At 41.4% G+C, this 18022-nt stretch overlaps 1 protein-coding gene across 2 annotated transcripts in view; it reads right to left on the reverse strand.

Annotated features, from left to right (window-relative positions):
- Positions 1–18022, reverse strand: part of arhgef7b (Rho guanine nucleotide exchange factor (GEF) 7b) — an 89824-nt gene that overhangs the window by 70712 nt on the left and 1090 nt on the right. For both annotated transcript variants that reach the window (XM_060898875.1, XM_060898874.1), the window contains exon 2: positions 10658–10741. In XM_060898875.1, the coding sequence (XP_060754858.1) occupies positions 10658–10741 (84 nt within the window). The remainder of the gene's footprint in view (positions 1–10657; positions 10742–18022) is intronic.

Here is an 18022-nt window from a genome sequence, read left to right on the forward strand (position 1 = left end):
TGCATCGAGAAAGGGACACAAACACACATCTAATGCCTCGGTCACAACCGGCTGTACGTGCTCCTACGGCCGGTCTACGTGCAAAAAACGCAAGAAACGCACGGAGGGCGCGCGTGTGACGTGCTGATTTTCGAGCCGTAGACCGGCCGCAGAGGTTCTTTGTCATGTCAAACAAACTCTACGGGTGCTTACGTTTTTTAGAGCCTTCGACTTTACTGTTAGACTTCCAAACCAACTGGAAATGCCGTAACGGAGAATTAATTCTATTGTTGCTCTGAAGAAAATCAACATGATATTTTTACAGACACCAAACAGAAAAAGTCTACGCAAGAAATGGAGGCGCTGGTGAACTCTGGCACATACGCTAGACACCTGTGTTCTCCACAGGTAATTACTTCTTCCAGAATTAAACAAATCGGTCAAAGAAGCATCATCGTATATCGGTACCAGTCAAAAGTCTGTACACCCCTACTCAGTGTGGGAAATAAGGAATTTTAAGCAGACCGTCACAGGACAGACGAGTCTGAAATGTCTGTCTGTCCAAATTCCAGCCTGTCCGAACGACAGCCCAAAGACCCGGAACAATGCAGCCGAGGGTCCGAGGGGGGGGAAGCTGAAGTGCTTTAGATGCCTGGAGATGGCTTCTCGGCTATTTCCAGTCACATTTTTTGTGATCTTCAAAGGCCAAATTACACTAGACATTAGTTGCTAATTGCACTACAAACTGAATATAATTTACAGAAAAATGTGAGAAGTTTCAAGAAAAGCATGCTTCAAGTTCTGCCCAAGAAAACAGTAGCATGTTTTCCATGTCTAGAAAAAACTATGGGGGGCCAAGGATGTTCCAGTTGGTTACAGCTTACTGGTACTCATACATAGGTACTATAATAACGCTCATGAAACATTAAGTCAACAATGACTGTTTTTATAATAAGTCTGGAAGAAATTTCGCCAAGAAGCCTTTATTTCTCACACTCAAGCACAGACTGAAGCACACAGTCAAATTTAACCTCTGCATTTAATCCATCTGAAGCAGTGAACACACACAAGTGAGTTTTTTATATGGCAGCTATGCTACAGCTACGCTAACAATCCAACTATTCTTACATAATCAAGTTAAACTTTTGAGTACGAGATTCCAAGTAACGTGGTCACAAAATGACTTTTAAAATGACTCAAAACGAGACGTAGTCATATCATTTGGCATTCAGACTATAATCTGCTGGACTAGAACCTAGGAGAAAATTAAAACTCAAAATATAAATCTACATCCTACAAAGCATACACTACCATTCAAAAGTTTGGGGTCACCCAGACAATTGTGTTTTCCATGAAAAGTCACACTTTTATTTACCACCATAAGTTGTAAAATGAATAGAAAATATAGTCGAGACATTTTTCTGGCCATTTTGAGCATTTAATCGACCCCACAAATGTGATGCTCCAGAAACTCAATCTGCTCAAAGGAAGGTCAGTTTTATAGCTTCTCTAAAGAGCTCAACTGTTTTCAGCTGTGCTAACATGATTGTACAAGGGTTTTCTAATCATCCATTAGCCTTCTGAGGCAATGAGCAAACACATTGTACCATTAGAACACTGGAGTGAGAGTTGCTGGAAATGGGCCTCTATAGAGATCTTGCATGTGACGTCACAGCAGATCCAGGTTGTGACAGACGCCATCGTGTCGGTCAAACGCCATATTCCGCCTTCTACTTCTGGTTCTACTTCTGCTTTTACTTCTACCTTTTCTTCTGGAAAACCCTACTATATACAATTCTACTACAATGGCTGCGGCTACAAGCTCTCCCTACCTGTGCACGTTTTTTATGTTTTTTGTGTGTATTTTTGCGTGTTGTTCGTCTGTACCGGACTTCAATATCCACTACAACCGTATGGACTTACTGGACATTGGTTTCCAGCAGAAAATGACGGTTTGTAGCGATTTCCATCACATGCACAACATTCCGGACGAGAAAAAAAAAAAAAACATTCCAGACAAGATAGCGGGGTCTCCGTGGATTGTTATTGGAAGCAAAGCGAAGGAGGCGGCGCCGGGAGCAAAAGCGAGGCTGCAGGAAGAGCCGGCCTGTTGACTAAACTCAGAAAACAGCCACTCAAACCTCCACTGCCAAGCCTCTACCTCTCCAACGCCAGATCCATGTAAACAAGACGGACGATTTGGAATTACCTTATTCTATTCTATAATCGGCTGGTCGCTGCTATACTCAATACTTAAGTGACTTACCCATCCAATGAGGATTCTTGTTACAAGATGCCACATCTGAGTCGCTGACAAATCCTGAATTTCTGTAAAGATAACTGTCCAGAGATTTATAAGCACGCAGTACTTCACCACTGAACAGCGAGGGAAAGTTAATATGAGGTAATTATACACGTCCGGGTATTCCGCTGGCAGTTCAAAATCCGGTCGTGAAAACTCCGTCCGGTAAGCCATAAGGGTCACAAATCTGTAGATCGTTTATTTTAGACATATATCTAGTTATCTGTTCATTAGAAAAATGAGCCGTGTAGTCCGTCGGTTGAAATTGATCCATTCTGTACACGAGTGCAGCAGTATTCAGCGGTGTTTTTGACCGACAAGATGGCGGTTGTGTACTTTCCGGTCACGTGACTGCAAGATCTCTATACACCTATGGAGATATTGCACCAAAAACCAGACATTTGCAGCTAGAATAGTCATTTACCACATTAGCAATGTATAGAGTGGATTTCTGATTAGTTTAAAGTGATCTTCATTGAAAAGAACAGTGCTTTTCTTTCAAAAATAAGGACATTTCAAAGGGACCCCAAACTTTTGAACGGTAGTGTATGACTATGACTGTCATTCTTATTATGAATGAAAAAAATGCACACATCATAACCATTGATTGGCAGTTTGGCACTTAACATAATACTGTACTGCAAAGTGTCATAAACTGAACACTTAATCAACCGACTGGATCAATTAGGTACTGTCAACCCTAAAACACTAGTTCAACTGCATCGTGCAATAAAAACAACAGTGAATACTGAGTGTATTATAATTGTCTTATTTAGTGTGCCACTCGGGGAGAGGGACGTGCCTGTAAATTTTGGTGTGGCTAGGACCTTCAGTGGTCAAGTTATAAATTTTTAAACCCCCGCACTCACAAGCGGATGAAGCCAGGGCTGGCTCCTGATTTCGGATCGGGCTGTGCCTGGGCTCATTCGAAAGGTCTCGGGGAGAGGGAGGTGCCTGTAAAGTTTGGCGGGGCTGGGCCATTTGGTGGCTGACTTATGAATTTTTAAAAGTTGGCTCAAGCCAAGGCCCATATTAAAGTTTTCGGTGAGCAGTGCTCACGCGGGGGGGTTCGGGGGCGAATAACGGGCCGACACGGGGTCATACTGGGCTGGTTTGAAAGGGCTTGTTGAGAGGGAGGTGCCTGAAAAATTTGGCAGGGTTAGGACCTTCAGTGGCCAAGTTATGAGTTTTTAAATCCCCACGGAAAGAGAGAAAGATCCAGTTCAAGGTTTAAGCACTAAATAAATAAACCAAAAACAAACTAAAAAAGACACACTGAACACCCGAAAGGCTACCAAAACTTCACTGGATATTCTTCACGCATTTATTCTTCCACATTAAACATATAGAAAAGCTGGAAAAGAGACAGGTCAGAGATGTAAAACTTCCATGCTAGTGAGCGACACTGACAGTTTGTACACAAACATGGCCGCGAGGTTTCCTTCATTAAAAGCGGAAGATTAAAAGCCCAAGATATATTTTGAAAGTGAAAGACGCGCTGAACGCCCGAAAGGCTCCCAAAACTTCATTTTATATTCTTCACGCATATTTACAAGAGAAAAACATACCAGCGGACATCGAAAAACTGGAAAAGAGAGCAATAGCGGAAATATTGCCAAGGTTCTACTTGGAGGTGAGGAAAAGTGACGGAGACTTTTACAAGAGGACGTCACTTGTGGACTTCACTCAGCAAAGCCCTTTTGTTTTGAACAACTGCAACGTAACAATTAACTACAACCAAAAGTAACTCTGAACTTGAACTGTCAACCTGTATTGAGGTATTTCACCTGACGTCACAGGGTCACGTGATGCCCCGGTGTCCGCCATTTTGAAGGTCAAGCTAGCTAATGTCAACAACATAGTAGCTAGTATGTTACTGTAGCAACGTTTACATTCAGTCATTTGGATGACTGTTAAAACCTTTCAGTCTCAAGTTTTTCCTTTACTGTATTTACTAGTTTACTGTAATTATGATCCGGCAGCTATTTACACCGGATCCAGTGTAAATAGCTGCCGGAGCGCGCTCCGGCTTGCTCCCCCTCAAATTAAGCAGCGCGCTCCGGCTTGCTCCCCCTCAAATTAAGCAGCGCGCTCCGGCTTGCTCCCGGAGCACTCCGGGAGCAAGCCGGAGCGCGCTGCTTAATTTGAGGGGGAGCAAGCCGGAGCGCGCTGCTTAATTTGAGGGGGAGCAAGCCGGAGCGCGCTCCGGCAGCTATTTACACTGGATCCGGTGTAAATAGCTGCCGGATCATAATTACAGTAAACTAGTAAATACAGTAAAGGAAAAACTTGAGACTGAAAGGTTTTAACAGTCATCCAAATGACTGAACGTAAACATTGCTACAGTAACATACTAGCTACTATGTTGTTGACATTAGCTAGTGCTAACAGCTAGCTGCTAGTACACTGCTACAACACAGACACAGACCCTAATAATACAGTTCTTGGTCATTGCCTGGTAACAGCAAATTTATAACAGGCCATGTCTCAACAGACTAAGAAGTTATTTCAATGACATTTAATAACATTTTGTTTATCCTGAGGACCGAAAGTAAATGAAAATGTGAACAAACCTTAGCTGTAATAAGATGGCGACCACCGGCTCCAGGGACGACCCGCTGATGTAGGCATGTTACCCAGCCTGACACAAAATACTTGTAGGCATCCAAACTCTTATACGCTGTCAGATCAATACCTGTGTATGGCGATGGGTTTTTAACGACATAGGTATACAGATCATGTGGGCCGAAGTCAGGTAAAGACGAGGGCTTCGTGTACTTCCGTACGTCAGTGAACAATCCTGGTGGAAGCAGGTAAACGTCGTTCTCTAAGCCTGCTAACCTCAATTTTTGCAAATACCTCTCCCTCTGCTCGCCCTGTAAATGCCCTACGTCGCTGGATAATGAAGGTGTTTTCTGCATCTCGCTCCTTTTTCTTTTATGTTTTTCGTTTGTCGCCTTCCTCGCATTCAGACTGATTCGAGCCGTGACGTCCAAAATGGCAGCCTAACGATGCATCACATGACTTGGTCACGTGGGTGAAAAACCTCAATAGGACTTGTACCTAGAGGTGGGAGAAATGCATCGTCTACGATAATATCGTAAATGTTTTGATGATGTGCAATTTGACATTATTGAGTATTTAAATTATTTCGGGGAAACCTGCGTTTCCTCAGGTTTACTTTGACCGTGCACTGACAGTTCCATCATTCTGTCACTAAACGAACAGCTGATTACACCGAGGTGCTCGCTGACCGCCGGTATTTATTAGTTTGGTCCTGTGTTTCCTTTCCTTCACAACATAACGTCTTTTCTTCTCGCTTTCCGTTACCGTAGTCGGTCTTTCACGTTTCATTCGCACACTCGCATCCTCCGTTTCCATCTCCCGTTTCAAATTTGTATCCCACAATGCCTTGTGCGAACGGGGAAAACCCACCGCAACATGCACGACGACGTAGTATCTTGTATTGCGTCATGGTGAAGCAGGAAAAATTAGCAGAGAATTTAGCGCCATGTGGCCCTGAATTCATTAATTGTTCTATTAAAAAAAACCTAATAAAATTAGAAGTCTGTGATTCGAATTCAGTCCCTTTTGGTCCACTAAACAAAAATAATTGGGTGTCTGGGAAAATTCTATTTATGACCTGCATTTAAACTCTGAAAGGCAGTCTAGCTTTAAATGTTGGGAAATTGTTAGTTATTAAGAAAATGAAACGGGGGGGGGGGGGGGGGGGTATATTTAACAAAAGGAATATTTAAGTTGATAAAGAATAGGAAAATGTTACATATTTTGGCAATAAAATTTCCGTTTTCAAAAACATCGTAGGGAAAACTGACTTGTGAACCCAATATCGTGAATTGACTCGAACTGCGAATTATATTCAAGAATTCGACAGCTCTGGGGGCGTCGTGGCTCAGGTGGTTAAGGCGCCATACCATGAATGCGGGCGACCCGGGTTCGATTCCGGCCCGAGGTCATTTCCCGATCCCTTCCCGTCTCTCTCTCTCCCGCTCATTTCCTGTCTCTACACTGTCCTATCCAATAAAGGTGCAAAAAGCCCAAAAAAATATCTTTAAAAAAAAAAAAGAATTCGACAGCTCTGGGGTATAATGGCAGTACATGAAGAACTTCACAGATAGCAGTTTAAACTCCATGTTTATTACATACCAGTTCAACAGGAACTAGGACTAAAACTTTACCCTCCTCCACCGTTGACACAATGACATTACAAGTCTTACTATAAAGCTGCACTGGCATCACGACTCGCACAAGAACCTGTCGACTGTAATAACTATCCAAGTGGTCACATTGTGACGACATCATGCGGTGTGCAGTAAAATCACTGCTGTAAATGTTACTAACCTACAGTGATTGCACTTTCACCGTCTAATCTTTATTTTCCTCCCAAAAGGGGAACTGTTTTCCTTTCTTGGGGTTTCCCCCCTTTCTTATTCTCTGGAGAGCCTCTCACTGGGCTGGAGTGTGCCTGTTCCTGAAATCCATTAATGAACTGCGAGACAGGCTCATTCAGACACACAGCTCCATTCACTACAATAGAGGGCTTGTCTTGAGGCTGACCACGGGCCAGAGCTACACATGAAACCAGCTTCAATGCAGAAACGGTCAAGCGGTTGTTGCGGAGAAGAAATGGTGGCACAGGGTAATCAGAAGCAAAAAGTTTGTGTGGTTTTTTTTAAACGTAAGCCGTATTTTGAACGCCTTTTAGTCTTTGGTCATTGAGAAGTGACTGAGCACGAGTTTGTATACGACATCGTACGCTACTCTAATGCCTCCAAGTAACAGGTACCCATAAAAGTCTGCCACACACAGGCAATGTTTGAAGGATTTTGATCATCCAGGTTGTTGAATAAATTGAGCCTTTTTAGATAATTGGTAAAAGATTGCTCAATTCCAAGTCGAAGACAAAATCTAACTTTTAGACAAGATTTCTGATGAAAGGCTCGTCTCTCTGGGCAAACTGACATGTAGAACCCTACACAGAGCGTTTCCTTTCATTAGAACCTCTTTAAAAAAAAAAAGAAAAGCTAAGAACCCTTAACTATCCAAGGCACCTTTGAGAAGTGAACAATAACGCAACTACACGTTGTGATCATGATGTGCATCGCAATGTATTAAAACCAAACTGGCGAATGTGCATCACAAAGATTGAGTTCAGCAAAGAAAAACATTGCGACGGAACCAAAAAAAAAAGCTTATTTAGATATTTAAACAAACATTATTATTATACATACGGGCCACTTTTTCCATGGAATAAAAACACGTATTCTATTCCCTTCTAGCGGGTTTACTGATGGCATGCAATATTATCACATCGCTTATCCTCCATGTATTACGCCACTCTACCCAATGGAGAATGAGCGTGCAATATTGTTAAAATATTGCACGTTGTCAAGACAACACGACATCACAATTCAGAGCTGATGCGAAGATCTAATGACAAAACGTTTGCTGCGCATGCGCACATCAAATTCTTTGTCGGCCGGGTGAGAGAGAGAAGACGAGGCTAATCCAGTGCTCAGGTTACACACTAAATAAATAAACTGAAAATTGAAAGTAAAAAGACATACTGAACAACTGAAAGGCTACCAAAACTTCTTCACGCATATTTACATGAGAAAAACATACCAACGGACATCGAAAAACTGGAAAAGAGAGACGTTGGAGATGTAAAACTTCTGCACTAGTGAGTGACTGACAGTTTGTACACGAACATGGCTGCGAGGTTTGCTTCATTAAAAGCGGAAGATTTAAAGCAAAAGACGCGCTGAACACCCGAAAGGCTACCAAAACTCCATTATATATTCTCCATGCAAATTTACAAGAGAAAAACACATCAACGGACATCGAAAAACTGGAAGAGAGAGCAATAGCGGAAATGTTATCAAAGTTCTACTTGGACGTGAGGAAAAGTGACTGAGACTTTTACAAGAGGACGTCACTCGTGGACTTCACTCAGCAAAGCCCTTCTGTTCTGAATGACTGCAATGTAACAATTAACTACGACCAAAAGTAACTTTGAACTTTAACTGTCAACCTGGATAGAGCTTGTATAGAAGTTGGGTTGTTCAGGCTTTTTGGACTTGTACCATTTATATTGTTAGAACTTTGACTTTGTACATCGGATTGACAGAACATTTAATTACATTCCATCAGAATCAGCATGCAATATTGGTAAGTTACCCCTCTGTTCTTAACTTTAGTAAAATCTATAATTGTTCCATCAAATGTGTATGCATAACAATAATAATAATAATAATAATAATAATAATAATAATATTGGCTGGTTCTTTTCATGGTATATCAGATATATTCCATTCAGCTATTCGTCTTCGACTCGTTCAGTATCATGCTAGCTGAATGGAATATATCTGATATACCATGAAAAAAGCCAGCCAATATTATTTAAATACATCGCGGTTGATATGGTGAAGTGTTCTGCAAGACGAAAGATATATATAACATTCACATGAAGAAGCCACTGGTGTCAGTACATTTTCCACCATGGGAAATTCTAGACAGAAGAATTTGCACTTTCCAGTTTCTTGAAATCATGTAAAGCTGGTTTCTTTTTCTCAGGGAAAAGAGAAAAAGGAATGACTGTTTATAGCTGTTATAATGGGAACTATGTGGCTGTTTCACAATATTAAACACAACTGGAAACGGGTAAAAGCATGAATATTATGGACCCAAAATGAATCATTAGCAAACTGCTGTGGTATAAGAGGAATAGAACACTTCAAGACATGCAGTTACTGGAAGATAATCAACTTTAGGGTGGTAACAGTTACTCTGCGTCTTAACCACGTCACTGATTATTTTCCTTTAACTGCACACATTATGCAGGATCAGATTGCATGCACTTAGCCTGACTGTGACTAATTTTCAGCATCAGGAATGACAAACATGTCTTGTACTGGGACAATTAAAAAAAAAAAAAAGCCCACAGCAATATGGTGTCTGGGACACCCCAACGAGATTTCTACCATGTCAGAATTTTCTGTATTTTCTTCCTTAGCTTGACATCACATATGACATGGTCCTCAAGAGCATGAACGATGACTGGTCAGGGTCAAACTTGTAGTGTTACTAGTTTCCCCATCAAGACACGGCAAGAGTTTATGGCACTAAACTCTTGGGCGGCATGATAGTGTAGTGGTGAGCACTGTCTCCTCACAGCAAGAAGGTTTTGGGTTCGAGCCTAGTAGCCGGCAGAGGCCTTTCTGTGTGGAGTTTGCATGTTCTCTCTGTGTCTGTTTGGGTTTCCTCTGGGTGCTCCGGTTTCCCCACAGTCCAAAGACATGCAGTTAGGTTAACGTGGGGCGGCCTTGGGCTGAAGTGCCCTTGAGCAAGGTACCCAACCCCTGACTGCTCCCCAGGCGCTCTAGTGTGGCTGCCCACTGCTCTGGGTGCGTGCGCGTGAAGTAAGAAGAAGAAACCTTTATTTATCACATGCACACTTCAAGCACAGTGAAATTCATCCTCTGTATTTAACCCATCTGAAGCAGTGAACACACGCACAGCGCAGTGGGCAGCCACACACAGTGCCCAGGGAGCAGTCAGGGGCACCTCAGCCCAAGGCCGCCCCACATCAACCTAACTGCATGTCTTTGGACTGTAGGGGAAACCGGAGTACCCGGAGGAAACCCACACAGACACGGGGAGAACATACAAACTCCACACAGAAAGGCCCTCGCCGGAACCTTCTTCCTGTGAGGCGACCGTGCCACCCTGTGTTCGCTGCTTCAGATGGGTTAAATACAGAGGATGAATTTCACTGTGCTTGAAGTGTGCATGTGACAAATAAAGGCTTCTTCTTCTTCACTATGATTGGACATGAAAGACAAAAATATTGAATCATCTGATCCCAGCATATTCCTTACATATAACATAACATAGTATTTTAATAGCAGCAAGAAGTCATTGGCATACTCATTATTCTGGAAAAGCCATAATGTACTGTAGGCTATAGGGATCAATAAAGATTCATTCTAAAAATGACACCGAGTCGAATCCGAATCAAATCAGGACTCGTTTAGAGACTACACTATTTCTGGCAGTAAATGTCAATACTGTTGTATAATACTTTGATATACTGTTTATTGTTTGTTTGTTTTCCAAATCAACAGCTAACTTGGTGAAGAACAAGTCAGAGCATGCACTGCGGTTTGATTCGGTTTATAACCGATTCAGTCCAATATGATTCCCTGATTCTCCAGCTTCCCAGTGAGCGCCAGGCTGCCTGCTTCAAACGCCGCAAGCTCAAGCGGAGTTTCATCTGCGGATATAACAACAAACAAGCAGCACCTGGCCTGCAATCAACAGTAAACATAAACAAGTCAACAGCATGCTGCTCACCTCCACTCGGTATGCCGCGCAGGCTGTGAGGAACTCCCTGATGTTGCTCAAACACTCGCCGTCGCTCCTCGGTTCCGGAAAGACCTGCGTGCAGGAAGAGGAAAATGGCTGAAGCTCTGCGGTTTAAAGAGCCCCCGGCTGCTCTCCTCACTTCGCACTCTGAGGTTAAACCGGACAGAATGAACAAGCAGCGCTTCTCCGCATCTCCAGTGGAGCTGGAAACCGCGACCCTCTCACCGAGTAGGCGTTAGAGAAGCGGAAGTGACGCAAGATGACGGCGACGCGCAGTGAGTGGAAGAGTGTTTACAAACGAATGCAGATAAAATAACATTTTGCTATGAGCTAACAAAAATCATCTGCTCTCTATAATGTAATTCTATGTCTGGCTAAGTTTATATTCTGTTATTTGTAAAAGAAGAGAAATTGTATGATTAAAAAAAAACCTTTCCCACTGAATTAAATAACCAAGATAAAACTCTTTCCCCTTTTATTATTATTAGCCACGAGAATAACTTGGTAGCCATTTTATTTTTCTTTTTACTTGTTAAGCTCACATTTTTTTATCATAGGTTTGTGTATATATCCAGCTAAATTTGATCATTTAATGATTGTTCCTTTTAAAGCTCATTCGGGTTTTTTTTTTTTTTTTTTTTTATATAGCTTGAACAAGCAAAAGCAGAAAGATTGGCTCATCTCATCTCATTTTCTCTTGCTGCTTTATCCTGTTCTACAGGGTCGCAGGCAAGCTGGAGATCCCAGCTGGGACAAGTCGCCAGGTCATCACAGGGCTGACACATAGAGACAACCATTCACATTCACACCTACGGTCAATTTAGAGTCACCAGTTAACCTAACCTGCATATCTTTGGACTGTGGGGGAAACCGGAGCACCCGGAGGAAACCCACGGGGAGAACATGCAAACCCCGCACAGAAAGGCCCTCGCCGGCCACCGGGCTCGAACCTGGACCTTCTTGCTGTGAGGTGACGGTGCTAACCACTACAATTACACATGTATATAAAATTTATATATTGTGTGTAATTTATATAAATAAAATGTTACACACACAAAAATGCTAAAATCAGCCCCCAAATGTTTCTTTCTTGAATGAATTTAAATTATACTTAAGATCTTTAATTTGTAAAAGAAGCAAAAGCAGAAAGATTGTATGGTATTTTAAAACATTTTCCCACTGGATTAAATAACCAAGATAAAACTTTCCCTTTTTTTTTTTTTTTATTGGCTATGCAAATAACTTGATAGCTTTTATTTTTTTCTTCTCTTTTTACTTGTCAAGCTCACATTAGGATTTTTTTTAATATATTTATTCAGATTTCTTTTTTCGTATTTTTATAATAGGTTTGTGTACATCAGCTAAATTTGATTAACGTATCTATGTATGAGGTTTTTATTACTAGCTTGGTTACTTTTTTCTTTCCATCCATGGACATCTTTAACTACAGCATCTCAATTTTTTTTTTTTTAGCAGATTGTTCCCTTTGATTAATTTATCTATATTTTTAAAAGGATAACATGTTGCCATAATGATTTTATACATTTAAGTTATTAAAAATGCTAGAGCTACAAGCTGAAGTTAGTTTTTCAAAAGTTTTCTTGTATGAGTTTTGTATTAATTTTTTATATTTGAGTGACTTACTAATTGTTTACTTAAGTGTAATTTTTTTTAATGATTGTATACAATTTTTACTTATTTCGCAGAGTCCTACTGAAAGTCATGTTTGACATTTGGTCTTCTGAATAAAGATTGTTTTTTTTTTTTCCCTTATTTTAAGTAAAGTACTTGGTCATTATGGACTTACAATGAAAAGAGCTGTAATAAATAAAGCTTAAATAAACTATATATTTTTCCATGCCAGTGGACATTTTCATGTTTTAACCTGCTTGAAGACATTTTAATCATGATCTTAAAGCTAGACGGCCTTTCAATTTCATAAAATCTGTGAAATTTAGTTCCCTCTGGAATTTGCTCATTGTGATATGTTTATTTCTGTAATATCCCACAAAATATCAGGCCATTCTGTGGCTGGGAAGTTATTTAATTTGAGGAGATTCCCGAGCAAATAATGTGCATGAAGTCACTCTTTGTGCAGTCAAGCAGACAGAGGAAGTCTGTGTGCGCATGCGCAGGTTTACCTTTGACCATGCACAGACAGTTCCATCATTCTGTCGCTAAACAAACCGCTGATCACACCGAGGTGCTCGCTGACCGCCAATATTTATTTGTTTGGTCCTGCGTGTCTTTTCCTCGCTTTCCGTTACTGTAGTCGGCCTTTCACATTTCATTTGCACACTTGTATCCTCCATTTTTCTCTCCTGTTTCAAATTTGTATCCCACAATGCCTTGCACCAGTGGGGAAAGCCCACCACGTGATGCATGGCGTAGTATCTTGAATGGGGTCATGGTGAAGCAGGAAAAAATAGCAGAAAATTTAGGGCCATGTGGCTTTAATTCATTAGCTTCTGGTCCATTAAACAAAAATAATTGGAGGTCAGGAAAATTCTTTGTATGACCTACAGTTGAAAAATCTGAAAGGGAGTCTACCTTTTAAAAGGATAAATCAACCTGTGCAAACAATTTACTTTGATTATATTTTGAGTTGACTTTTTTTTTTTACCAAACTTCTTTCATCGACATGTTGGTCAACAATTTTTATCAATTCATGCTTTTCGTGTTCTAGTTTAAGGGTATGCTTTGGCTGTAAATGAAATTTTCACCATTCGTTTACCACGAAAGTTTATAACTACAAATTTCTCATGGTGCAAACACTGTACAAACTCTTCTTCCTGTGTAGAGTTACTGTGCATGTTCTCTTCTGTGTGTGTGTATACGGTATGCATGGCACCCTGCCATGGACTTGCATCCCATCCGGGGTGTATCCCTGCCTCATGCTGAGTGTTCCTGTAATAGGCTCCGAGAGGCTTTGGACACGTGGGTGTGATGTCTCTTTCAACATCATTTTGTCTAGACAACAGTGTGTCATGCAGAGATTACTTAACTTTATACATACCACTTGCACAATGCTAAACTTATAGTCAGATAATTTTCCTGACTTGTTCATAACATTATACTCATAGTTCCAATGCAAAAAAAAAAAGCTGCTTCAGCCACCCAAATCATGTCTGACTGAACACGTTTGGGCTAAATGGAAAATTGTGTACATTTCATTTTTGACTAAATTCTCTTTAACAATTATTACAATCACTGTAAGAGAGATTGCATGAACCAGACTGGGCTCTACTAACTGACTGGGATATTCTCAGCAGCTCTAACCCTCATTGTGTCTCATGAATAAGATTGTGCCTGTAATAAATTTATTTAACAGAAAACAATAGCTCTAAAAATGTGCACTGTGCCTTTAAATGAAGGAAAATCATTTCCTCCCTCTCATTAATGGCTGCTTTGCTCATGAAGATAATTCATACTGAAGCCCAGCAGAGCTTCTAGATACACTTTAATAAGGTGATGTTAGAGAGGTAAAATCAATAGGCTGTGTGTGCATTATCCCAATTCAGTGGTTACACAAATGGCCTGTCCTATGAGCAAGTCCATCCATTATCCATAACGGCTTATCCTGTACAGGGTCCCAGGCAAGCTGGAGCCCATCCCAGCTGACTATGGGCGAGAGGCAGGGTACACCCTGGACAAGTCGCCAGATCATCACAGGGCTGACACACAGAAATCAACAACCATTCACACTCGCGGTCAATTTAGAGCCACCAATTAGCCTAACCTCCATGTCTTTGGACTGTAGGGGAAACCAGAGAAAACTCCACACAAAGTCCCCCATCATCCACTGGGCTCAAACCCAGAACCTTCTTGCTGTGAGGCACACCACTGTGCTGCACCCTATGAACAAGTTACTATTGTTATTTTGGAAATAACAATCAATCAGAGTCACTGAAACTGTAACACTAATGTATACACAACCCTCCTGTGGAGGGCGGCCCCATGTGGACAGTTGGGGGTCACGTCTGGAGAACGCTCTGGACTCTTGCAGTGGTGCTTCTGTGGCTGGGGACTGCAGTTGACGTGAACGGTTTTGCAGTCGGGTTTCCATCAGTGGGGGGTTTATACCATCAACGAAGCTGACTTTATGTTAGGACTGTTAATGTTATAGTCATGCTGTCTGTTGTTGCCCAAATGAGGATGGGTTCCCTTTTGAGTCTGGTTCCTCTCGAGGTTTCTTCCTCATGTCGTCTGAGGTAGTTTTTCCTTGCCACCATCGCCACAGGCTTGCTCATAGAGGATAGTTTAAGGATAAAATTAGCTCATACTTTAAGTCGGTCAAATTCTGTAAAGCTGCTTGGCGACAATGTTTATTGTTAAAAGCGCTATACAAATAAACTTGACAACTAGGTGATATTTTCTTTACCGTGTCTTCTTCTTTAGTGTTCTGCCTGATGCCTGACTTTCTAGTGAACATTACAATAGTAGTTTCCCATTGCCTTCTACTAGATTACTATAGACATTGTCTCCTATGAACAACTTGGAGTAGCTAGTTAACCTCACTGCCTGTCTTTGGACTGTAAGGGAAACCAGAGCACCTGGAGGAAACCCACGTGGATGCATGCAAACTCCACATAGAAAACTGTAGACAGCTGCGTGTCTGGGCTTGAACCCAGAACCTTCATGCTGTGAGGCGATAGTGCTAACCACTACACCGCTGTGCCACCCAGCTGCCAAATACCCACTTTATTCTCAGATCCCTGTTCCAGGACTGGCCCCGATGTGCTCTTCTGCTGCCCATATGGCTCAAGGTTCAGCATGGTGTGAGATACTTTTCTGTTCACCATGGTTGTCAAGAGTGATTATTTGAGTGCTGAACCAGTCTGACTATTCACCTCTGATCTCTCTCATTAACAAGGATTTACAGCTCAGATAACTGACGTTTGTTTTTGTTTTTCCACACAAATCTGCATAAACATTGTGTTTGGCTTCCTATAAATAAAAAGTAGTCTACTGCAAAGCTACAAAGTCCTGAAAGGTGATATTTTATTTTTTTTAATCTTGTTGGAACAAATTATCTTGTGCACATGAGTTGTGTGTTTTTAAAAAAAAAAAAAAAAAAAAAAAATCACCTTTAGGGGTTGCGTATAAAGCCGTAAAACCGGGTATAAATGGGCACTACGCTTTACACCACACTGCGAAAAAACCCTTGCGTCTTGACCCCATCTGCGCAAGCGCTCTCACTTTCCACCAGATCAGACAGACAATCAATCAGAGCACGCACGGTTCATCTAAAAATATATACATCACACTGTGTGTCAGCCATGTGTCCTGGTTAAAGCGCGTGCAGCTTGCCATTTTTTTTTTTTAAATAGAGAGAGTGGAGTGAATGACAAGTATATCAGAGTGGTGCAAGACATGTATGAGAACAGTGAAACAGCAGTGAGGTGTGCAGTTGGAACAACTGAATGGTTCAAGGTGAAGGTGGGACTTCATCAAGGATCTGCTTTGAGTCCTTTCTTGTTTGCCATAGTGATGGATAGCTTGACGGACGAAGTGAAGCAAGAGTCACCATGGAACATGATGTTTGTGGATGATATGTGGTGAAAGTAGAAAGGAGGCTGAGCTGGGTTTGGAGAGATGGAGGTACAGTGGTGCTTGAAAGTCTGTGAACCCTTTAGAATTTTCTATATTTCTGCATAAATATGACCTAAAACAACATCAGATTTTCACACAAGTCCTAAAAGGAGATAAAGAGAACCCAGTTAAACAAATGAAACAAAAATATTATACTTGGTCATTTATTTATTGAGGAAAATGATCCAATATTACATATCTGTGAGTGGCAAAAGTATGTGAACCTTTGCTTTCAGTATCTGGTGTGACCCCCTTGTGCAGCAATAACTGCAACTAAACGTTTGTAGTAACTGTTGATCAGTCCTGCACACCGGCTTGGAGGAACTTTAGCCCATTCCTCCATACAGAACAGCTTCAACTCTGGGATGTTGGTGGGTTTCCTCACATGAACTGCTCGCTTCAGGTCCTTCCACGACATTTCGATTGGATTAAGGTCAGGACTTTGACTTGGCCATTCCAAAACATTAACTTTATTCTTCTTTAACCATTCTTTGGTAGAATGACTTGTGTGCTTAAGGTCGTTGTCTTGCTGCATAACTCACCTTCTCTTGAGATTCAGTTCGTGGACGGATGTCCTTACATTTTCCTTTAGAATTCACTGTTCCATCAATGATGGCAAGTCGTCCTGGCCCAGATGCAGCAAAACAGGTCCAAACCATGATACTACCACCACCATGTTTCACAGATGGGACAAGGTTCTTATGCTGGAATGCAGTGTTTTCCTTTCTCCAAACATAACACTTCTCATTTAAACCAAGAAGTTCTATTTTGGTCTCATCTGTCCCAAAACATTTTTCCAATAGCCTTCTGGCTTGTCCACGTGATGTTTAGCAAACTGCAGATGAGCAGCAATATTCTTTTTAGAGAGCAGTGGCTTTCTCTTTGCAACCCTGCCATGCACACCATTGCTGTTCAGTGTTCTCCTGATGGTGGACTCATGAACATTAGCATTAGCCAATGTGAGAGAGGCCTTCAGTTGCTTAGAAGTTACCCTGGGGTCCTTTGTGACCTCGCCGACTATTACACGCCTTGCTCTTGGAGTGCTCTTTGTTGGTCGACCACTCCTGGGGAGGGTAACAATGGTCTTGAATTTCCTCCATTTGTACACAATCTGTCTGACTGTGGATTGGAGTCCAAACTCTTTAGAGATGGTTTTGTAACCTTTTCCAGCCTGATTAGCATCAACAACGCTTTTTCTGAGGTCCTCAGAAATCTCCTTTGTTCGTGCCATGATACACTTCCACAAACATGTGTTGTGAAGATCAGACTTTGATAGAGCCCTGTTCTTTAAATAAAACAAGGTGCCCACTCACACCTGATTGTCATCCCACTGATTGAAAACACCTGACTAATTTCACCTTCAAATTAACTGCTAATCCTAGAAGTTCACATACTTTTGCCACTCACAGATATGTAATATTGGATCATTTTCCTCAATAAATAAATGATCAAGTATAATATTTTTGTCTCATGTGTTTAACTGGGTTCTCTTTGTCTACTTTTAGGACTTGTGTGAAAATCTGATGTTTTAGGTCATATTTATGCAGAAATATAGAAAAGGGTTCACAAACTTTCAAGCACCACTGTATGCACTGGAACAAAGAGGAATGAAGGTGAGCAGGAGCAAAACAAAATACATGTGCATCAGTGAGAATGGGGATGAGAGCGTAGTGAAGATGCAAGGAGTAGACGTAAAGAAAGTTGGTGAATTCAAGTACCTGGGGTCAACTGTACAGGAAAATGGGGGCTGAGTGAGGTGAG

This window comes from Neoarius graeffei, chromosome 18 (genome assembly GCF_027579695.1).
Source record: "Neoarius graeffei isolate fNeoGra1 chromosome 18, fNeoGra1.pri, whole genome shotgun sequence".
In the NCBI taxonomy this organism is placed as follows: domain Eukaryota; kingdom Metazoa; phylum Chordata; class Actinopteri; order Siluriformes; family Ariidae; genus Neoarius; species Neoarius graeffei.